This window comes from Poecilia latipinna, unplaced genomic scaffold (assembly GCF_001443285.1).
Source record: "Poecilia latipinna isolate Pla-1442-1.1 unplaced genomic scaffold, P_latipinna-1.0 Scaffold1401, whole genome shotgun sequence".
Taxonomy (NCBI): Eukaryota; Metazoa; Chordata; class Actinopteri; order Cyprinodontiformes; family Poeciliidae; genus Poecilia; species Poecilia latipinna.
Genome location: NW_015114017.1, coordinates 64,213 through 82,534, shown reverse-complemented (window position 1 = coordinate 82,534; position 18,322 = coordinate 64,213). Strand labels below are relative to the sequence as shown.

Genomic DNA, 18,322 nt, shown 5'->3' with positions numbered 1-18,322 from the left:
CCCTTCAGCTCCCTACAACCTGTCTTTTGTAGTGCCAGGCAGGACCTTCCAACGGGCTGTTCATATACGTTAGATGAACTTACAAAGACACCACCTGAAGAGGTGGTTTTAAACAAATCTCCACAACTTGTGAAATATGGCATTTCTGCTGAGTTACGGATCTACAAATTTAACTTTAGTGCTTATATTTGACAAGCATTATAGTTTGCAAGCATTAAGTTTCACAAAACTGAATTGCTTTTGTTGACTGCTAGCCTATCACCAATAACACAAAGCTTGCTGAATCTTTTAAAGGGTAGAATATTATGTAAAATAGTTTTTTGAGCTTTATATGTTATGTTCCCTCATTAAGAACATGAATCTTCCATGGCAGTCACTCAGGTCTTTGTAAACATTTGCTCATAGGAAAAGCAGCCTCGTTATCCTGCAGTCCCCTTCCGCCTGCCCCACTCAACTCCTCCAGACTAGTGGCAGCAGCAACAGCACACACCTTGTGGAGCTGCAATTCTGATGAGCTCATCATATAAGCTACCTCCCAGTTCAATGTTCCTAAGAGCAGTTGTAAACGGTATCATGGAGGAGCATTGTTGTGATGACGCCCTGAATGTGGAGTGTCAGAAAAAGCTTCTTAAAGAGACAGAGGGCCAATTTCAAGACATCAGATTGCAAAGTGAGATTTTTTTATAAGTTAGTTTTGACATATTGCACATCCAGCATTTTTATAAGAACTGAAGTTAACATAGTTACTTGATTGTGGTATGAAATGTTACTATCTGCCTGGAAAATATATCATACCTTCCTTCAAGGTTGTTGAGTACAAGAAAACTGTGTTTATGTGAGAACAGATCACAAAAATACTTCTCTCTCTTCAGGATACTCCTTGCCTGCTGTTGGTGGTCAGCAGCAGACTGACCACCAACAGCCTCAGTCTCAGGTTTGGGTGGTCATGTCTTTTATTCAGACATTACTAGCTTTATATTTATAAATTTTTTACATGCTATTCATTGCCTTCCCAGTTTGTGTTTGTCTACTTTGGTTTCTTTGAAGACCAGTACAGACCCATTTATTAAGTTAGAATATTATGCGCCGGTGGATGATGGCCTGTCGGTGTGAAAATCCACCGTTGAACACTGTGCATTTTCTCAGCTTAGTAAAACTGATAAAATGGTATTAACTGTGCAGCAGGTTCCTGCTGGTGATTCATTCTGACATATTCCCCAGGGGTTCAATATTGTGATGGATCTGTTGCCACGGAGCTGTCAGCACCATCAGTATTTGTGTTTGTTTGTGTTATAGCTGGGCCACATGAGCAAGTGATTTGTGTGCTAGCATTGCAGATAGAAAGCAATATTACCATTCTTATTTATTAGCATGCTGCAGCATAGAGAAGCACATCTGATCAGCAGTGATGGTAGCGTTGATAGGGAAAAACTTAGCCAGCAAGTGTTTAAACAAAGAAATGTTTCATGGATCATTATGAACTTTTTTTTTGCATTTTTAATGTCTTGCCAACACTTTTATTTAGGGTTGTCCTACTCAGCATTATTTTTTGCCAACACCAGTCCAAATGATTTAGGTTTTGACATTTTCATATACCTAGTCTCAGTTCAATGCTACAGTAAAGTAAAAAAATATATGTAAATGCAATAAATTTAATGCAATAACTCACTACATTTCATTTGTATTATATGGTCTTTATAATTACTGGAATTGTGCAACACTTGGCCCCTTCACCAATGACGTTATTGTCAATATTACTGTCTTTACTGTAAGAGATGTTTTATCTCTGCAGGAGTTTCTTCAAGTCTGACACTCAGATGCATTATTAGTTGACTTTGTGAACATGAGTTGAAATGCCAGCCTGCACTCCTGACCCCAAACCTGTTTAACACTCGTGGAATGAGTGAGTGTGTGCCGTTCATGCCAGACAGACCAACAAATCCACATTTCACTAACTTGTGGTAAATGTTTTAAAAACGGGATGCTATTCACAACAGTGTGTGACAAACCTGCTAACCATCCAGCAGTGGTTGTGGTTTCTCCCACACACAACTGAGACTCATGTTAGCCACATGAATAACTTGCTAAACTGTCAATATGTCTAATTTCTTCTAATTTAAACCATCTAACCTAATCAAGGACACCAAACAGTAGTAGAATACTCTGACATTAAACAGGAACATTTTAGGAAGTTTTCTAATGGATGCAACCCAAATACTAAATTTTGTTGTTCAACTCAAAAATGGGTAATAAACTGGCTGCCCCGTGATGTACTGTCACAGCAGAGAAACAGTCAGCTTTGCAGAGATTTCTTTGTATTTGTGTTCAGCTGAAATGTCAGGTAGGCTACCCTTCTTTTAAAATGTGGTTCAGATAATTATTTAAATAAATATTAGAAGTCACTGCAAGACCAAAGGGAAAAAAAAACAATCAGTTGGAAAAATCAGAGTAAAGACCAATTTTCTTTTTCTTTTATTTTATTTTATTAATGGACACTCAGTAATTGAAAGAAAAGTAGGCCAGGTATAAAAATGTGAAAGAGTCTAAGCGCAATCAATCACCAGCTTTATGACTCTAAGTATGTGTCAGCACATGTGATGGCATGTTTGCAGACCCGAGGTATGTTAGTGCTTCTAAAGTGTCTCTGTAAACTATATGTGTGATGTATAGCGAGCCGGGCGAGAGAGATGTTAAAGGATTGTTTTTGCCTGTGCCAGCAGTTTCAGAGAGAGGAGGATGGAGGGAGAAAATGGGGAAGAAAAGGGTGGGGAGGAAGGCAAAGAGAGGAGGAGAGGCAGAGCAATACCAGTAAACAGGTGCCAGCTCCATTAGCACTCTTTTTACTGTGCACTTGTTTTTCTGGGGACTTCATTATTAGAAATAGTAAATGTATATGTTTTTAATAATAACTCTTCTTAAAAAAACACTGTTTAGCTAAGAAAATATGATTTCGGGAAATAAATGAAGCAACACTTTTAATCAGTATTACTGCATTCCAACAGATGTGAAATCCCCAGTAATTGCTCCTAGCCTCACTCTGAAAGAAACGTGCACACTGCACCAACAGCCTTGCACGGGCACCGATCCTGTCTGCTGCATCGCCTGAACATTAGCGAGTGAGGTAGAGAGGTGGGGGGAGCGCAGCAAGATAGTGGGGAGTAGACAAGTAGCAGACCCCCCACCCAACACCTCATACATGTTTTAGAATGTCTTTTTTATTTCCTAAATTATCCTGGTGTGCTTGCGTGCGTGCGTGTGTGTGTGACTGGCAGGGGCGATGATGGGATCCCTGCACTGCTCAGCGAGCGATCCTACACAGATGGACACACAGCAGGTCTATGAGATACTGGGAAATTAAATACAGGAAAAGGAAACAAAATCAATGCAGCATGAGAAGGGAGAGCTGACTTTGATTTAAAGCTGCTCTTGCTATTTGCCAACTGTCAGTTCATCCTTTTGCAATCTTTGTTGATGGGGAGGGTGGCAGGAGGATCGAAGCCATTTTACAGCATGTGGGGAAGAGATGCAGGGAAGGAAAGTAGCTATAAAAGAAGACAAACCTGTTTGTGTACCTTTATATACTCTCTCTGTCTTTGGATTAGTGAAGGAGGGAGACCTGAGATGAAAAAGAAACTGAGCACAGAAAGTGAGATAGGGAAGAGTGTGCAAAAGAGAGAGAGGGAGAGAGGGAGGGAGAGGAAGAGAGCTGTGCTGCAGTAGCATCCCACAGCAGACGGCTGAGGACCGCCGCTGTGTGTGTGTGACTGCACTGCTGACGAGGAGGAGGAGGCAGAGGGTGAGCACGCTCACAGACTCTGCAGGGCCACAGAGGAACAACAGTCAGCAGCAGCGCTAGTGTTGGCCCGCATCAGGTAGGAGACCCGTCCCCTCCGCAAGAGCGTTGTAACAAGATCTGGACACGCCAACGCCGCAGATACCCGCACCAGCAGCAGCAGCAGCAGCAACAACACCACCAACATGGCACAAGCAGCCAAACATCTCCGCAAGAACAAGGATTTAGAAGCCCAGTTGGAGAAGGAAGAGAAAGAGAAAGAGGAGGAGAGGCTGAGAAAGAGGAGTCGCTCCCGGGATAAAAAGCGCAAGGTACTGGGACCCTTCACAGGTGGGGGGCAGACAGGGGTGGGGTGACTGGAGGGAGGGGTGGCAAGAAGGATTGAGACAACCCTCCTGCTTTCTCTGTCATGCTATGTCAGGGGGTGTCAGGGCACACATGGGAACCCTGTTCAGAGTGTGTTTCCACTGTGTGTACACTGAAATACATGTATGTCCTGTGCATACAGACACGAGGAAATGGTAGCACACACTGCATGCTGTCCTACTCCTGACTGCTTTATCGACTGTCCTGTCTCAGCTGTCTCAGTACGTTCTCTACCCTCTTCTCTTTCTTTGTCTTCACAATGCAGTATGAATTATTCCTCCACCAGGACAGTAAGCTTGCTTGACTCTGCAACAGACCCTCTCTCTCCTAGTTTTTTTTTCTCCTCAGTGAGGAATTGTAATGACTGCAGAACAATAACCTGCAGGCTTCTGTCTGACTGAGAAGTACCGGGCAGAGCAGAACAACTGGCAAGGTTCGTTATAGCAATAAATCTCACCCCCCCCCACCCCCACATCATCAGGTCTGCTTCATTCCTCTGGACGCTCGCTGCTTTTCACTGAAACTCATTAATGAAAATGAGTCATCCGCAGATTGTGTATTGGTGGTGAAACCGGTAGTCGGTAAACGAGTCCAGCCATCCTGTGAGTGCGCTGTGTGCCAGGCTAGCTGTAAACCAATCTGACGCTGATGCAGGAGAGACAGCGTTACAAACAGAAACACAGCACAGCTTCTTCTTTCTCACAGGGGAGGCTCAAATACTTTTCGGATGTATTTGAGCAAAATCTCTTAAGTTAGCAGAAAGTCAAAGAGAAAAATTATTAGGCAGCTGCACATAGATTTTTGTTTCAAATTTATTTATCTTTTTTTCTGTTTTTGATGGAAACTAATCAGCATAGTGGTGCACATGCCATCACTCTTTTTTGAGCTGTTTTAGCTCCCATGGTCTTTTTTTTTCTTCACCTCCTGTGGTCTTTTTTTTTCTTCACCTCCTGTTCTTTAAAAGCCCCATCAACTTTTTATTTCTGGAAGTGAATGTAGAGATGACTGTGTGTGTGCATGTTGCATGTGTGAGAAAGTGGAGTCTGAGCATATCTGGAAAATGAGGTTCAAGAAGGGAAAGCCTGCTGCTCTTACTGTATGAATGAGGATGTGATGGGAGTGCTGTGGAAGATGCAAAGGCAGTTCAACTTTGACTTAAAGGGTCTGGTATTCGACTTGAACATCTCTTATCTCTTACACAACCACGCAGCTTCAATCTGGGAAAAGCTCCCCCCCTTCAGCTCTTCTTCATAACCTCTCCTTCTCTCCTTCCTTTTTTTAACACTGGCTTGTAGCCATTCCTGGTTTTTAGAGCAGACCTTAATACTGGAGGGATTCTTTCTGTCACTCATTGTTTTCTTCCTGATGCCTTAAGCTCTTTCTCCAGGCAGTAATTCACACTTTGCCTGGCTGTCGAAAGACTACAATCGACATCACACCTGCTTTCTTAGGAAGGTTAGTATAAAACAGTGATCCCCTCTTTATGAATGTCCCTGTCAACAGATTTCAAATTGTGACAAGAGTAAAACTGTGCTTGTGACGGACACTTTTTGAACGTTGCTGTTTCGACTAATCTCTCAAAAGAATTGTTTGCGTCAATGTCTTGTGTTTTTTGTCAAATTATCTCTGTGGAATATGATGCAATTGCAGGCAGACAACGGAACTTGACCCTTGTTTTCACATTAAAAGATATCAGCAAAAATGTTGGTTCTAAGTGAAGAAGGGTGAAGTATGGTACTCTTTAATAGCCAGTCTCTATTTGGCTGAACAACTCCAGAGACCTTCTTATCTCTACCAGTCTCTGACCTCAGTGTGAGGAAGGTTTGTCCTGCTCCTCACTTTCAGCTGGGAGACATTTGAGGGGTTTCCTGCATGTGAAGGCAGGTTGAAATCATCCCACTGAAACTGAATTATATCAACATCCGGGCCTCGATTCTGCTGCTGTGTGACTTTTCACGGTGTTAGTTCTTATTTTTTGGGAAATTTTTTGAATCAACATCTTCAGGGTCGAGTTTGGCTTGAAGTCTTTTATTGTTTGGCTTGAAGTCTTTTATTGTTTTTCTCAAGCACTCTCTGATGCCTGGTAAAATGTATGGTGGGTTTTATGATGCTCAGCTGGTCCGGTCCTGCTGCAGTAAAGCATCCCAAATAATGAGACTTTCGCCTCCATGCTTCACTGCTGGCATGACAGTTTTTTTCCTTGAATGATGTGATTGGTTTACATCTAACATATATTTGGTTTTGGTGTCCACGTAATTCAAGTTTCTGCCCAAATCTCTGGCAAATTGTGGTCTGTTTGTCAGTGAGCAAACTCCTTGTACACCTCTAATTGAAAGGACATTTTAGGAACTTGCTTGAATAGCCAAAGCTCGATTTGAATTTACTCCACCTGAAATCTATTTTTTGGTAACAGGACAGCCAGTTTCTAATCCTTCTAATATCTATGTTATTCCCTTACCGGACTCAGAAGCTGCTACAGTCTTCCTTTTCGAAGCCCCAGGTTGCTCCCTCAGTCTCTCCAAGTCTTTTACTTTACCACTCAGGAGCGTAACAATCTAAACGTCTGAGGTTTGAACAGGGTAAGCCTCCAAAATGCAGTGATTTGCCCGTGTGTCATTTTTTGACCTTTCAGTTGTGGCAAATTTCCTTTAGATTAAGTCAGGGGTAATGATTGTCTGTAATTATCCTAATGTGGCTTTTAAAGACAAAGGTCTAATTTATGTTCAGTCAATTTCTTTTCATTTTTGAAGTCGCAATTTTTCACTCCTCTCTATATGTGGCAAAAATGCGTTGGTGTTTCTGATGACTGTGTGGAGCTTGTGAACACATAAATCTTCGTTCGCAAATGAATGAAAACCACAATTGCTCATCAATGGGTGAAAGTAGCGTTTTAATTGGCTCCACGCTGTTGTTCAGCGCAGGTCAGATGCTGAGTGGTGGATAATATTGTCCTCAAATTACTTTTATTGATGAGTTTGCTCCTCTTGAAAAATGAGCATTGTCAGGATGCGAACAACGCCCATATTATTCTGGTCAGCACCCATTTTCACCTCTTTTATGTGCTTTTGTGTCCAGTAGCTTTGATGTGTCAGGGATTACCTGGTGACAGCAGCCAGGAAGTTGTGCTTTGCTGCGATCTTTGTCTTAATTCAGCATGATGGATAAAAATGGGAAAAACTTAATACCTGCAGGTTCTAGTACATTTTTTCTAGTGTAAAAAAAACAGCTTAGAGACTCTTACATGATCATAAGACATGTTGAGTTTGAAATATTTTCTGCAGCTTTCACATTGTGAGTCCAGCTTATATATATTTTGACTTAGATTTTGTAGATAATGATCTAAAGTGTAGTTGATAGTTTTCAGATTCACTTTCTATACATTTTTATCATAAAACTAGTGATCTGGCTTTGTTTCTTTTATGGCAAAGTTTTGACCAAAACATTGAACTTAAATGTTACATAATCACCCTCTCATCTTTTCCTGATCTTGGTAATTTTTTTAACTTGTTCACATTGATTGCATCACAACTTATTACAGTACAGTCTTAAAAATTAAGAAGCAGTCTAGATTTGGATCACTGTGCAGTATGTCAAATTGCTGAAAAATTAAATTTTATTATACCATTTTCTCTTTCCTGTTTTTTAGAAAAAGAATTTGTACTTAAAAACTGTTTTTAGTATTTCATTAGATTCTTATTACATCTAGAGAAAAATAAGTCACATTTTTCTTTATTGACCATGCCAGAGCTATAGCTGGGAGACAAACTTTCACCTGTAGAAAGACGGAAAAGTATGGGTATTATGGTTTTTACACCATAAATGTCTTAAGGTGTTCTTATCATCTATCTTTTTGATAAACATTTGTAGTTAAATACAGCCTGACTAATTTTATTATGTTAACTATTAGCAGCAAACATTTGTGTTTATTAAAAATAGGTGGAAAAATAACTAAAAACCTGTAAATGTGTAACAGTTTGTAAAAGATAAATGGACCCATGTTTAATTGCCTAAATATTGTTGACACATGTTTCAAATAATTTAAACTTCCAGAGAATGTATTTTATGAACTTAATCCATTGAACTGAGCATTTTAAAAATAATGAGACTGAATGAAATGCTGCAATAGAAAAGGCCAACCTTTCTGTTTACACTGGATTTTTTGGCTGCTCAAGTACAAAGAAGCATTGTGGCCTATCAGTAGTGCTTATTTTGAAACTCATCAATACAATAAGTCTTCTCAGGATGCACTGCGCTGCTTTGTTGGCATATTTGTCTGGCAGTATGTTGGCTGTAAATGCACAGCAGCCCATCAGGCACCTTAGCGGTAAAAATGAGCTGCACTGGTGCAGAATGCCACGGCTCAAAAGGCTGTTAGTGAACACTGCAAAGTTAGACAGCACTGTCTCATAGCTCTGTCCTCAGACTGTCTTCATGTAAACCAGACGAAGGCTGGAGCAGATCAGCATTCCAACAATGTCTCCGTCTGCCCTCCAAAATGTATCTCCTACCCTCCACGCCTCAACAGCAAGCGGAGCTGTCGATCAACTTAATGTCTATAACAGATTGGTGCTGAGGTGTTTTTGCCGTGTGTTTATGTGACTTTGTGTTTTCAGGTTTGTTGCAGTGGATTAGAAACATAGTGTCTTAACGGCATCAAAGCCAGCAGCTTCACGGTGTCTGCAGATCAGTCCTGCTTATCTGTACCACCATTACGGTCATCAGAGTGAATAATTTATCTAAATGTCCTTTATGACCGCATGTGTAATCATAACTCTGAACTAAGCATGGGGTGCTGCAAGATTCTTTTGGTGCGATAGCCTTGAGTTAAAATATAGTACTACGGTATTTACACAAAATGTAATAAAAATGCTCATCATGATTTGTTTGCTTTTTGCTACAACCGAAAGACAAAATTTATGATTTAATTACTAACACTTATTTAGGGTCATTTTGACTCTGGTGTATAGAGTTAGGATGCTGGTTCATGTAATACCTTTTTGGCATGGGCTTTTTAAGGAGTAACATAACCTGATGTTGGCTGGTTAAATATGTGACTAGTGCTAGTCATAGCTTGTCTGCTTATTGTTTGAAGCAGCCTTAGTAGGACTGAGTTAAACTCCTTTAGTTTCCCCACTGTTTGATTTACAAGAAATATTCACAAGTAGCTGAATTTTTTTTTTATGTCTTGTCATGAAAATGTTGGCTGCTGCTTTCAACCAGATGCAGCCACAGGTGGTTTTTAAAACCTCTGCACACTTTTATACTATTAATCTCTCCATGCCAATAGTCAGCTTACTTTCTCCATCTACAGATTTTATTTATAAAGAGCTCCAACAACAATTTAGCTGTGGATTCTGCATCAGTTTCTGTTTTAAATAATCAATCTGACACTTTACTTTAAACTAAATATGTCCAAATTAGAAAAACGTTGATATTCTTCTTTAGAATAAATATTGTAGCATATTAAGAAAATCAGTCAATTATTCTTGGAACAAAATTATTTGCATGCCCAAATGTTTCAGAGAAGCAAGAATTTGGAAATAGCTGCTTGGCATTTTGTTTCAAGATGCCCAAGAATGTGGATCAACTTTTTGCAAAATATTTAACTTAATTTCTATTGTATGACTTTGAAAATCAGCATACAGACTATTTTCCAGGAGAAACTTGGTTGCAAACAACCTGATTACCTAAGAACCTAAATTAATTCTTTCAGATTTAGTCAAGCAAACTCTTTGCAGCACTCAACATCCTATTAAAATAAAATTTAGCCACAATTTCCTCAAATATTTTATTAGTTTTCAGAAGTTTATTGGTAATTTTAAATTTTTTTAGACCGTCTTTGCTTTGAGTTGAGCATTTCAACACAATTTAGACTTTCCCAGACTTATGTTGTAAATGTTATAATTTCTTTCCTTTTTGCAATTATTGAAGGACCATCTTAATGTTTTGATACCTATTGACTGTTTCTATGTCAAATAAGATTTGATATTGCATCTCAAGTTTTCTAAATTTAATTTCATTAAGAAATTGAATTTAATTTTTATTTGTATTTTTCTTCCCGCCAAAAAAGAAATGGCATAAACATACACATGGCTCATAGTTAATCAAAAACATTAGAAAAGCTTTGATATTCTTCTTTAAAGTTAGATAGATCAGAGTATTGTCAAAACTGGCTGGAGATTAAGATTAAATTGCTCATTGGCAATGTTTAACTTTTAAAGAAAGCGGGAAAGGAGCTGATTTACCATTTCATTTCTTTACATTAATATGTTTCTGAAAATGTGAAGCTGTTCTTTTAAACCCCTGAGTAAATATTGACTTTGTGCTCTGAATGAGAAATTAGAGAGACTCTCTGTTTTTCAGAAGTAGCTGTGCTTAATCGTGCCTGTATAAAGTGCTGGGTAAGCGGCATCAGACTGATCCACGGCTTCCTTTTGTTCCCAGAACTCCTTGTACCGACTCCTCTCGCTGTTGGGTGCATCGCCTTAAGCTTATGGTTTAGTTAATGTTTTCAGCATATTGGTTGATTAGCTGCTTTCTAATGCAGCAAATGTCACTGTTTTGGTGGCTGTGGAAGCCATTCGATAACACAGAACGTCTCGTTTGATTGATACAATTGTGGCATAATAAAATGGACCACAAGCATAAGAAGATGCAATAATTGAATGTGCAGTGACATTTTCTGGAAAGTGTCTTTCATAAAAATGTATTGAGTGAAAAAAGATCAACTTGACTCAGTGTAGAAAAGTAACTTTAGCCCTTAAACCTGATAAGACGCTGAGCCATACTTCACATCAAGTGTTTGTGATAACTGGTAGGTGGTGTTATGCATCACTGGGGGAATTTAGACACATTCTTCTTTGTAAAGTTTGTATAAATCAAACTTATTTGGTGTTTTTTAATCTAGAAACAGATTAATATACAATCAGAATCACATTTAAGTCTTGATTTTGAATAGAGCACTGCACTTGATCTTAAGGTCATGAACTGATGGTTGGGCATTTTTCATCAGGACTTTCTGTTGTTCCATCAACAGCAGCAAGTCGTCAATGTCGTGAAGCTTAAAAGTTTAATCAGATTATTAGTAAAATAAAGATGTTTTGGGGAAATGCGAGACCTGCCTTTGTTTACATTTTAGTAACACTAATAGTAGCCTTGGATCTTTCATATTTAGCTACTTTTACCAACTATCTTGTTGTTGAATCATAATCTGTGACCTCTGATCCTGGATGAGTTATCATTGAGTAATTTTTGTAAATCTCCATTGTTTATTATTAGTTTGATTTGAAATATTTGTCTTGGCAGTGAGGTACTTACTATTTTCACAGCACCTTATTATAAAGTCTTATGAACTCGTAATTATCTGATCATGCTTTTGACTGGATTTTTCCTTTTTGCTCCAAGCTTGGCTGTTTCCATCTGATTTCTCTGACTAAAATCTGCTGATTCTTGAAGTTTTTTGTGCCATTTGTTTCTGTGAGGAAACATACGCATTAAAAAGCCAGGTGGATTAACAACTTCAGATATTTTTAAAGCAGGCCATCTTGCACAAACAGCAACGGAAATCCTCGTTTTCTACATATAGGAGACTGAAGCTTCGTTTATGAACAATCAGTTATCAGATCTCTAACTATGCAGGTGATTCCATTCTAGTTTTTGGATTTATTTTTGCAATATAACCTTGTTTTTGATAGAGGATCTGTTTTTATTGTTACAGCATGTAAATTAAACTGAGATAGGTAAGAAAGTTGTGTAATAAAATATATGAAACCAGCAATAACTGATTAGCTCTGCTGCTTGAATCAGCAGAAACAAACACATTATTCTTTACCATCTAAACACAGCTGTGTACAAATTTGTTGGCACCAGTGCTAAAGATATGCATAAACCTTTAAATATATTGTTTTATTGAAGTGGTGTAAATTCACTCTGAAAACAAAACCAACCATAAACCTGAGTTAACTTTTTAAATGTGGGGAAAAAGAAAAACAAACTGTTTAACCCAATTACCAGTGCAGCACTTTTCAGCAGCCCTTCTGTCACACTTTGTACATTGTCATTTTGCCAGAAGAGCAGCTTCTGCGCTAATATTTCACAAGGTTGGATCATAAAGACAGCGGGACCAGATCATTTCTTTTGTGATATGGGAATATATTTTTGACATTTAGACAGATAGTTTTTGGGTCCAGAAACAGTTCTGTTAGAGAGAATCCCAAGAAAAAAAGTCAACAATGAAGTGAATCTCTGTAATGATGTTTCTAATGTTTCTAAATTAAATTTAGAATAATTTTTATTTTTATTTATTTATTTTTTTATTGCATTGTAGTTGGGGTTAAAAGAATAAATCAAATCTTCATGCATGTTGGCTACAGTGTGTTTACATCTTGACTTATCACCAGTTTTACCAACCTGCAGTCTATATATCCCTCCTCTCTTTGCGCAGCCTTCACTTATTTCTCTGAGTCTAATGAATCCCATATCATGTATGTCTGGAGGGGACTGTGGTCCTGCACAGCCCCCCTGACAGATGATTTTGCAGGTCTAGCCGAGGCTCTCACTCGTGTTGAAGGAACCTGCGACATAGTTTTACTGAGTCTGGCTCTTGGAGCCACAGTGAAAAGCTTCAACCTGCTCTGCTTTAATTAAAGTGTGTATAAAAAGCACATTTGGGGCCAGTTTAGAGGTCCACATCCCGGTCCTCCATCCTCAGTACTTCTGTTTGGGCGAACGCAAACTCCTTTTATGAGGTAGCAGAGAATAATAGTTTTAAATCAAATATCTTAGAAAATCCAGGAATTAGAAAAAGTCCCCACTACCACAGGTGGTACCCTTCTGTTTTAAAACAGAAAGAAGAAACATCAAATATTCACAAGGCAGCCTCTCTCTGCAGAGCTGAGGTTTCCCTAAAACTGTGAATCCTCAAGATATTTTTAAATGCACGCTCAAAGCTCCCCACCACAGTTTTCACCTTGCTGCAGCAAATTCACTCTCCAAGTCCGAAGCCACATTCATCTTCACCTGCTTGTTGTGTCCTCATAACGCCCTAATGAATGGAGAAAAAAAATGATGCATCATTTTGATAATGCTGAAAAGCCTGGGGATCTCTGTTCATTGTTGTGCTTCCTAGCTGGTGATTCTCATTAAAGCTGAATTCACAAAACGTGCATCACTGCAGCACTCAAAGAACAAAACAGAGGTTTGCGTTCAGGAATGAAGATTTGCAGCATCTGTGTGCGCGCTTGCTCTCACACAACTACAACTGATGTGTCATTATTGAAAGGGGCTTCCTTAGGTTTTCCCTCCCTCCCTTCCTTTGCTCCATCTCCTCCCCTCATGGCTCCTCTCCCTCTGTCTATCTCTCCTTGGCCGATTGTGCTAATCTCTTTTTCCAATTGTTATTCTGGTAGTGCAGCTGTTACATAACTGCCTGAAACAAGAATTGTGAGATCGGGGTTATTGAAATGGATCCTCATCACATCTATACAAAAAGAGGAAAAGAAGGAGAAAGAATGAGGTGATATGTTCTGAGAGGAGGAATTTGATACGTCCTCTCTGGACAGCTTGTTGGGGAAAAGCTTGGTGTTTGGTGTCTGTTATCCAGCCCGAGCTCTTTCCCTTTATGCTCCTTGTGGCTGATGAGGGTGGAAAGGACAGGAGGTGAGGCAGCGAGCTTAGTGCAGTTTGATGTCCAGGTACTCTGAGCCCTGCCTTGAAATCCTCAGACTCTTGGGTTAATAGAATAGAGCTAGAACATCTGCAATGGGCTGTCTACCATTTACGTTATTGATCTGCTCTGCTTTGCCTGGTAGAAAACGACTTCATCCGTCTTGTGTGCTCGGCTTTAAGCAATATATATAGGTGCTATAACTTGATGCATCTATAGTTTCCTTTTACTGGTTCAGAACAACGACCGAATGGACTGTGATCTGACAGTCAGGTCCACAGGAGCATAAATGCCACTGATCTTTCTAACGGCACCACAGCAAAGGTCTCATTATATTTAGAGGGATTGTGATAGAATGTAATTTCTGGGCTCTATGTTTAGCTCCAAGCTGTTACACATTTGAGTATTCAAGGCAAGCCTGCTAAAATAGGACCATTTGGTGTGTGTGTGTGGGAAGCACCTTATGTGTTAGTGATAGTGTGCAGGTGTTTGGTGTGAAGGAATCCTGCTCAAAGGAAGAGATGCAGAGAAGTAAAGGAAAAGCAAAACAGAGTAAAATGTTACACTTTGCAAAAGTAGTGGCATCACAACTACAAGCTTTAATGTGATTTGTTAAGATGTTATTTGAAAGGCCAACATAAAGTAGCGTTTACTGCAATTGTGAAGCATTGTTTTCGACATGTGTCCTGCCGGAAGGTGGACCTTCTCTCCAGAGTGAAACCTTTTGGAGACGTTTTGATTGTTAGAAGTGTCCAATATTATCCTAATCAACTTTCCCCTGACCTGTCTGCTATGATCTTTGGTCTTCATGATCCTGTTTCTTCCCTAATTATTTCTAATGACTTCTTAAGATTTACAAAACAGCTGGACATGTACCAGGATTCAAATATGCACAGGTGTGCTCTGTTGACTCGATGTCTGAAAGCAGCTTCTGGCACTGCATTTTATTTGTGCTGTCGGAGTAAAGGAAGATTATTATACAGATTTCATTCAAAATAAATAAAACACCATAAATCATTTTCTATACACTTCAGTTAGGCATTATTTTGAGTTAGTCTCTCACATATAATTTTGTGCAGTTCATACAAAACCTGAATAAAGTTCAGTTTTTAATGTATTTTACGGGTTAGCTGGACTGCTGGAGGCTTGTTACTCTCCTGAATGCAGACGCAAATCTGAGACTTTAAAGGCAATGAGCAGTAAGTTACAAAAACTGTTTGGTTGCCTGTGACATATTACCTTATGACAAATCCTAACAGAGTGCAGATTTCTCGAGTCATCTAACCCTTATGTCACAGTGATGTGGAATTACAGACTAGTCATTAAAAGCTTAATAATTTGTAAACACCCTCGACTCAGAAATGTCACCATCTTTTCCCATGACATAAAGCTGGTATCACTTGTTAAAAAATGTTTTACATCATCTGCTGAAAATATTGCAGCGCATGAAAAGGCTATTTTAGAGAGACAGATTTTCTAACCAGAAACTAATGTGCTATGATTAAATAAAATAAAACAAACCACAAAGTCATATATTGCATTGCATGAACCTATGAAGTTATCAGCAGCATGGTTTTGTTAATGTGAGTTACAAAGGTGACATAGTAAAGACTTTCTGTGTTTTTAGGGGGGAGGATATAGTGGGAAGTTATTCAGAAAGACTGAGTGGAAGCATGTAGCCTTTGCGATTGCTCCAGAAGGTTTTTAGTCTTGACGAGACTGCTAATCACCGTTCCTCTGTGAATACGGTGTCATTTTATTTCAAAATGACAGCTTTTTACTTTCTTTACTCTTCTTTACTATAGTGTGCACTTTAGGTAAATTAAATTTCATTTAGAGTATATCAGCTGGTAATTGCACTTTCACAATTGCTTTCCTTGACTGTGAATTCTTACCAGCTTCATTCTTTACTGTCCCCTGCAGATTTTTCTGCTATCCAGAGTGACAGGGACAGCTCTGACCTGCCCATGTTTAACGCCATTCAGTCTTTTTGCTTCTCAGTGAACTCGTTTGTTCATTGGAGAGAGACATGTGGCTTGTCTTGCGGGAAAGGATTTACAAGCTAGCTGGGAGGATAGGAGTGTCGCCCAGTGTCTAATTGGCTGACCTCAGAGATTTTCCCTGAGCAGATGCTGCACCTCCAGTGCCCATCTCCTCCCCTTGTTCTCTTTCTCCCCCCTGCTGGAGTTCATTTCTTCAACCCTCCCATAATCAATTCTCCTGCTTCAACACAGGCAACCCTTCCCTTCTCTCTGCTGCAGTCACTTGCGGCACATTGCAACACTGCAAGATCATGGTCTGTTAACATTTCCCTCTCTCTCTGAGTTTGAGTTGAACACCGTAGACTCCCATTTAAAGAGATTAAATGAGCAACAATGAGAGAAAGAAAGATGTGCGAAGCCTCCGTCACTTTTACTGCTTCAGCAAGCTACAGTTTTAATGGGCAGGGAAATGGGAGATGTGAATAAATCAGCTTCTACCGCTTCCATTCGTGCAACCTTTGATCCGGTAATCAGGCAATTGTTGTACTACTCCCTTAGTGTCTCACTCTACATATTAAATATGTTTAGATTCATGGTAAGGGGTTTTTAACTCTTGATGTTAAAGGAAATTCTGCTTATATGCAGCAACTTCACAAGGTCAACCACACCTTGTTCTCGATCTCATGTAAGCTCACATGAATACAGACTTGGCACACACACCGACTGTCAGCCAGCTCTTAGTCAGCACTGTGCTCTGTTGAGAGGGATGTCGCCACCTAGTGTTCATGTAGAAAAGTTTTTTCCAACGACAGAAAAACACATTCATTTGCTTCTCCTCTTTTAGTTACGTAATCCAGATATGCTGGAGTTTAACACTACTTTCTTTTTAAACTTTGCATAGATTTGTGTTAAACTTTGACATGCATAATTTTGTATTCATCTCACTATCATTATTTCTTTTAAACATTCAGTATTACAAGTTTTGTCAAATTAAAGAGTTACTTCCGAAGAACAGAAAGAGTAATGACTTATTTGAAAATCTGGGGAAACATGAGATATTAATAATCTCGTAAAAAGACAGAATTCAAAACTCAAGTCTCATACTTGAGGTAAACAGTGATTTTTGAGTGTTAAATTTGGGCTTTAAAGTTGGATTAAGTTAAGATTTGGGGACAAATGCGTCGTGTCTTTGTCCCTGACAATTTGCAGGCCTCTATCCTTCTAAATTCATTATACAACGGTCTTCATACCACTTGAAGTGGTGTTAAAACCACAATTGCCGTTAGGTTGTTGTTGGGTTTTGGATGATAGAGCAACACAAAGTAGCTAAATGAAGTAGAATTAAATAATACATAGTTTTCAAAATTTTGACATAGTGGTACTTCAAAATTAAAGATAAAAAAAATAGAGCTTCATTGGCTTAGACTGAAGCAGATTCATGTGTCAGAACGACCCAGTCAAAGTCCAGGTATGAATTAAATCCAGAATCAATGGAAAGATTTGAAATTTGAAGCTTGAAGTTGAACATTTGGTTCTACGAAGAATTGAATCTGGGAGGCTTATTAAAATCCATTGCACAGTTTTCAGATTTTCAGCCAACAAAACAAATATTTGGAATTTTAAGCTTCAGGATTATGGCCTACTTTTTGTTAGTCTGTCAATGAAAAATCAGTATAATACACTGATGTTTGTGCTTGAAACTTCACAGTGGATTCAGACCCATTTCTTACTTTCTCACTTTCAAAGCAGACAAAGGCCTTTACATATCATCTACACACTGACATTAGGATGATCTCACTCAGACATCCATAAATAATTTTCTGCACAACCACAAGCTGACTTTCTTTCCCTTGCAGAAGATTGATCAGATGACCACAGAAGAACACTGTGTCGTCTTTGATTGTTGTCTTTACCAACACAGTTTGATCAGATGAACACCAAAAGACTGATGGATCTGGAAAGGCTGTCTTTTCTGTGAATAATTCATTGTTATTGACGGGGCTGAAGTCAAATACTGTTGACATGGCTACATTCGTCGTGTTGTCTCTCTCTTTATTTTGCTGGTGTTTCTCCTTTGCTTTTGTATACAAGCACTTCTTCCACGATTTTGTTTTCTCCTCGCCACTGTGGCCACTTTTCTTTTCATCCTTTCTTTCATTGACTCCATGCAGAGTGTAAGTGAAGGCGAATATATTGTGGAGCTTGAGGCGATGTAGGACAGTTACTGTGGTGGTAATGGAGGAAATGTTTGTCAGAGCATAGAGTGCTGTGACTTTGTCCTTCGCACCCCGGGGCACCAAAGTGTAACTGCACACTGGGTGACTTCTGCATCTGATGCAAATGTGTATTTGCAAGTACATGTACATATTGCAAGTACATATACATGTGCTTAATGTAGATTCCTGTTTATGTGGCCATTTTACAGCCTCTGGGTTGCTCTGTGTGGCTTGAGTATCTTCTGGATGCAAAAATCCCTGAAGAAAATCTATAACATGTAAAGGTGATAAAGCAGGGATT

General features: G+C 39.2%; 1 protein-coding gene across 4 annotated transcripts in view; it reads left to right on the top strand.

The window, feature by feature from the left end:
• Positions 1 to 3,311: 3,311 nt before the first annotated feature.
• Positions 3,312 to 18,322, top strand: part of LOC106962348 (ankyrin-1-like) — a 78,300-nt gene continuing 63,289 nt past the window's right edge. For 3 of the 4 annotated variants that reach the window (XM_015056721.1, XM_015056720.1, XM_015056719.1), the window contains exon 1: positions 3,312 to 4,104. In XM_015056721.1, coding sequence (XP_014912207.1) covers positions 3,979 to 4,104 — 126 coding nt within the window. In that variant the 5' untranslated portion in view covers positions 3,312 to 3,978. The remainder of the gene's footprint in view (positions 4,105 to 18,322) is intronic. The other variant, XM_015056722.1, reaches the window with a different exon arrangement.